The following is a 2,857-nucleotide window of genomic DNA, read 5'->3' as shown; positions in this document are numbered from 1 at the left end:
TATATATATATATATTATTGTTATCACATATTATATACATTTCGCACATACAAAAACTGTTTCTGCCCTTAATTTTTTTGCCTCTCTGTCATTGTCAGAACAGTAATATTTATATCTTTTCATTCCTTCGATTTTCTTTCATTGTTGTTGTTGTTCACACTCTCTTTTATGATGTTAATGTGTTTCGCCCGATTTGTTAAACTGAAAACATGATTTAAAAAAAGGCTCCGTGGGTGCCTTAAGATTCATCATTTGTACTGCAGCGATGGCACTCATGTGGCGGTGGGTCTCTCTTGGTGGATGGTGTGGCCCGCATCTTATGCTGTCCAAATTAAACGCTCCCATCAGTGCGGTGAAGCTACCATTCGATATGGCGCGCTGCAGCTTTGATGGGCTACTGGAGTTCACCAACCGCGGATTCGACGAAGGTTTTTTTCCAGGGCCGTTGCAGTCCCGCCCCTTCACACCTGATGCGGCGTCCATTTGGTTGTTGTTCCGCGGTCAACATACTTGTATTACACATTTTAACCTCAACAATGATAATATCGTTCAGGAGTTTGTAAATCGCTTTGATGCGTGGGAGAGAATGCTGCTTCACCCCTCGCATCCAGTAACGTTTCTCCGTACTAGCATAGCGGAGGATGCTTCTGAGGAAGTAGAGCTAATACCACAATTTCACTCCGCGCTGCAAGAGAAAAGCGCAGGCAGGTTAAAATTTCGTACAGTTATGGTCCTCCATGACCAGGGGCCCACAACTTGTCGTGTGGCCGAGTTTACGGCCCAAGATGCAGCAGGAGCACCATGTGTTGTGTGGAACCTTGCACTAGATAAAAGTTTACCAAGCACCGCATCACTGCTTGACCGCTGCCACGACGGATACGCGCAAATAATTAGTGAAATGAGCAGTGAGGGTGCATGGCAGTTTTCCACGAGGTTTCTTTGCCTACCCGCACCGAAACCTTACACAAATCTTTCACGAGTGGAGGGCGTTCCTGCGCTCCGGGGTTCATGCACTGGTTTCGGTACAACCCACGCCGCACGACTGGGTCGCTGCTTAAGTTGTGGCGCAACGGATGGACACAAAGTTGTGCAGGATGCATTCGATACGAAACGACCTTGGGAAACTGCGGAGGAGGTTGTGCTCGTTGAAAAGTTGTTTCAGGCAGGTGGTGATGAGGTTGCAGCGGTGGAGGCTGCTGCACTGGAACTGAAGCGAGGTGCCAACGAAGTGTTGTTACGTTTGCGTTACGTTACGCAATGCTGAGGTACACATACCAAGGATTGAATGTTTACTACCCCTTCCGGCGTCTTTCTTTTAACATATGGAATACCAATCAAAGCAGTCTGAATTGTTGAAAGGAGGTAGTGAAACCTCAAATAAACTGCGTTTTTGTCTCCCCACATTTTGCTCTACCGTGTTTATCTCCCTTTCGCTTAAGAATGTAGGTTTGCATCATTTTTTCCCTTTGTTTCCTCATTTCCTCTGCCCTTTACGCTGATTTCATTGGCAAGAAAAGACGATAGTTGTGGCACATCATTAAATAACGGTGCGGTGATGCTGGCTTCTCAACTGAAAACCGCGGCGGAAAAGCTCACTGAACATTGTGGAAGAGATGATTACTACTGGACAACTGACAATGAAATGCATGCCGTGCGGCGGAGGAAGATGCTGGAAAAGTATAGCAGTGAAATCAAGAAACTCTATGGACCTGATCCACTAACATGGAAAATCGCAACGGCGGTCGTTCTCTTTCAGATTTTCCTGGGCTCATTGGCGTCCAGCATGAGTTGGCCTGTGTTTCTGCTTACCGCTTATGCAATTGGTGGTACGGCGACGCACAACAGCTTCTTGGCCGTCCACGAAATAACTCACAACTTGGCATTTCGTAAGGCTGTGCACAACGAGTTGTTTGCCATATTCCTTAATATAATTGTGCCCCTACCGTACGCAATGGGATTTAAATCTCATCACAGGGATCATCACAATTACTTAGGGTGGGAGCGTGTTGACCCAGATTTACCGACGGCGCTGGAAGGGAAATTGCTTTCCAGCTACATTGGCAAATTTTTCTTTGTTACGTTCCAAGTTTTCTTCTACGCACTTCGTCCCACTCTTGTTAGAAAAATGAAAATAACGAGGATGCATGTACTAAATATTGTTGCTCAAATTATATTTGATGTTATATTTTACATGTTATTTGGACCGTGGTGTATTATTTACTTCTTCTTATCACTCGTGTTGGGTACTGGTTGGCACCCATTGGCTGGTCACTTCCTTACTGAGCATTATATCTTTCAAGGTGACGGAAGTCAGGAAACCTTTTCTTATTATGGTCCACTGAACTGGTTAGCTTGGAATGTCGGCCATCACGTGGAGCATCATGATTTCCCGTACGTTCCGTGGAGGCATCTGCACAAACTTCGTGAAATTGCCCCCGAATTCTACGAAAACCTTGAGGTGACCCCCTCGTGGCCTCTTGCCTTATACGATTTCGTGTTTAAAGTTAACATGAATCCGTTCTCACGTACCGTGCGTAGGAAAGGGTCATATCTACGTCCAGATTTGCGGTCCGCTGAGGTAATCGGAAAGGAAGAAAATTAACACTATATGGTGGTGGTAGTGAGATGCTCTGCATGTTCGTCTCTCTTTATTTTCTCCTTTTGCTTTCCTCTGGTGCACCTCTTACATTGGACTACTGCCGCAATGACGCTTCTCCTTTCTCTTCTATTTACTCCACCCAATGCTTTTTTCCTTGTCTAAATAATCGGGTCAGTGATTTGATTGATTGATTATTATTTTTTTTTAAAAAATGAGGTTTGTGAATCGGAAGCGGAGATGGAAACATGTTTATGTATG

At 45.0% G+C, this 2,857-nt stretch overlaps 2 protein-coding genes across 2 annotated transcripts; both read left to right on the top strand.

Annotated features, from left to right (window-relative positions):
• Positions 1-265: 265 nt before the first annotated feature.
• Positions 266-1,264, top strand: TEOVI_000678700 (Putative papain-like cysteine peptidase (DUF1796), putative; the record flags this gene model as incomplete). Its single annotated transcript, XM_067222847.1, has 1 exon — positions 266-1,264. One exon carries the CDS (start codon positions 266-268, stop codon positions 1,262-1,264), a length of 999 nt encoding a protein of 332 aa, XP_067078948.1.
• A 291-nt stretch (positions 1,265-1,555) lies between these two features.
• On the top strand, positions 1,556-2,602 carry TEOVI_000678600 (fatty acid desaturase, putative; the record flags this gene model as incomplete). The annotated part of the gene is made up of 1 exon (XM_067222846.1): positions 1,556-2,602. One exon carries the CDS (start codon positions 1,556-1,558, stop codon positions 2,600-2,602), a length of 1,047 nt encoding a protein of 348 aa, XP_067078947.1.
• Positions 2,603-2,857: the final 255 nt, after the last annotated feature.

This window comes from Trypanosoma equiperdum (assembly GCF_001457755.1).
Source record: "Trypanosoma equiperdum strain OVI genome assembly, contig: ctg_1711, whole genome shotgun sequence".
Classification (NCBI taxonomy): domain Eukaryota; phylum Euglenozoa; class Kinetoplastea; order Trypanosomatida; family Trypanosomatidae; genus Trypanosoma; species Trypanosoma equiperdum.
The sequence above is the reverse complement of the archived record's forward strand: the minus strand, read 5'-3'. Positions and strand labels throughout refer to the sequence as shown.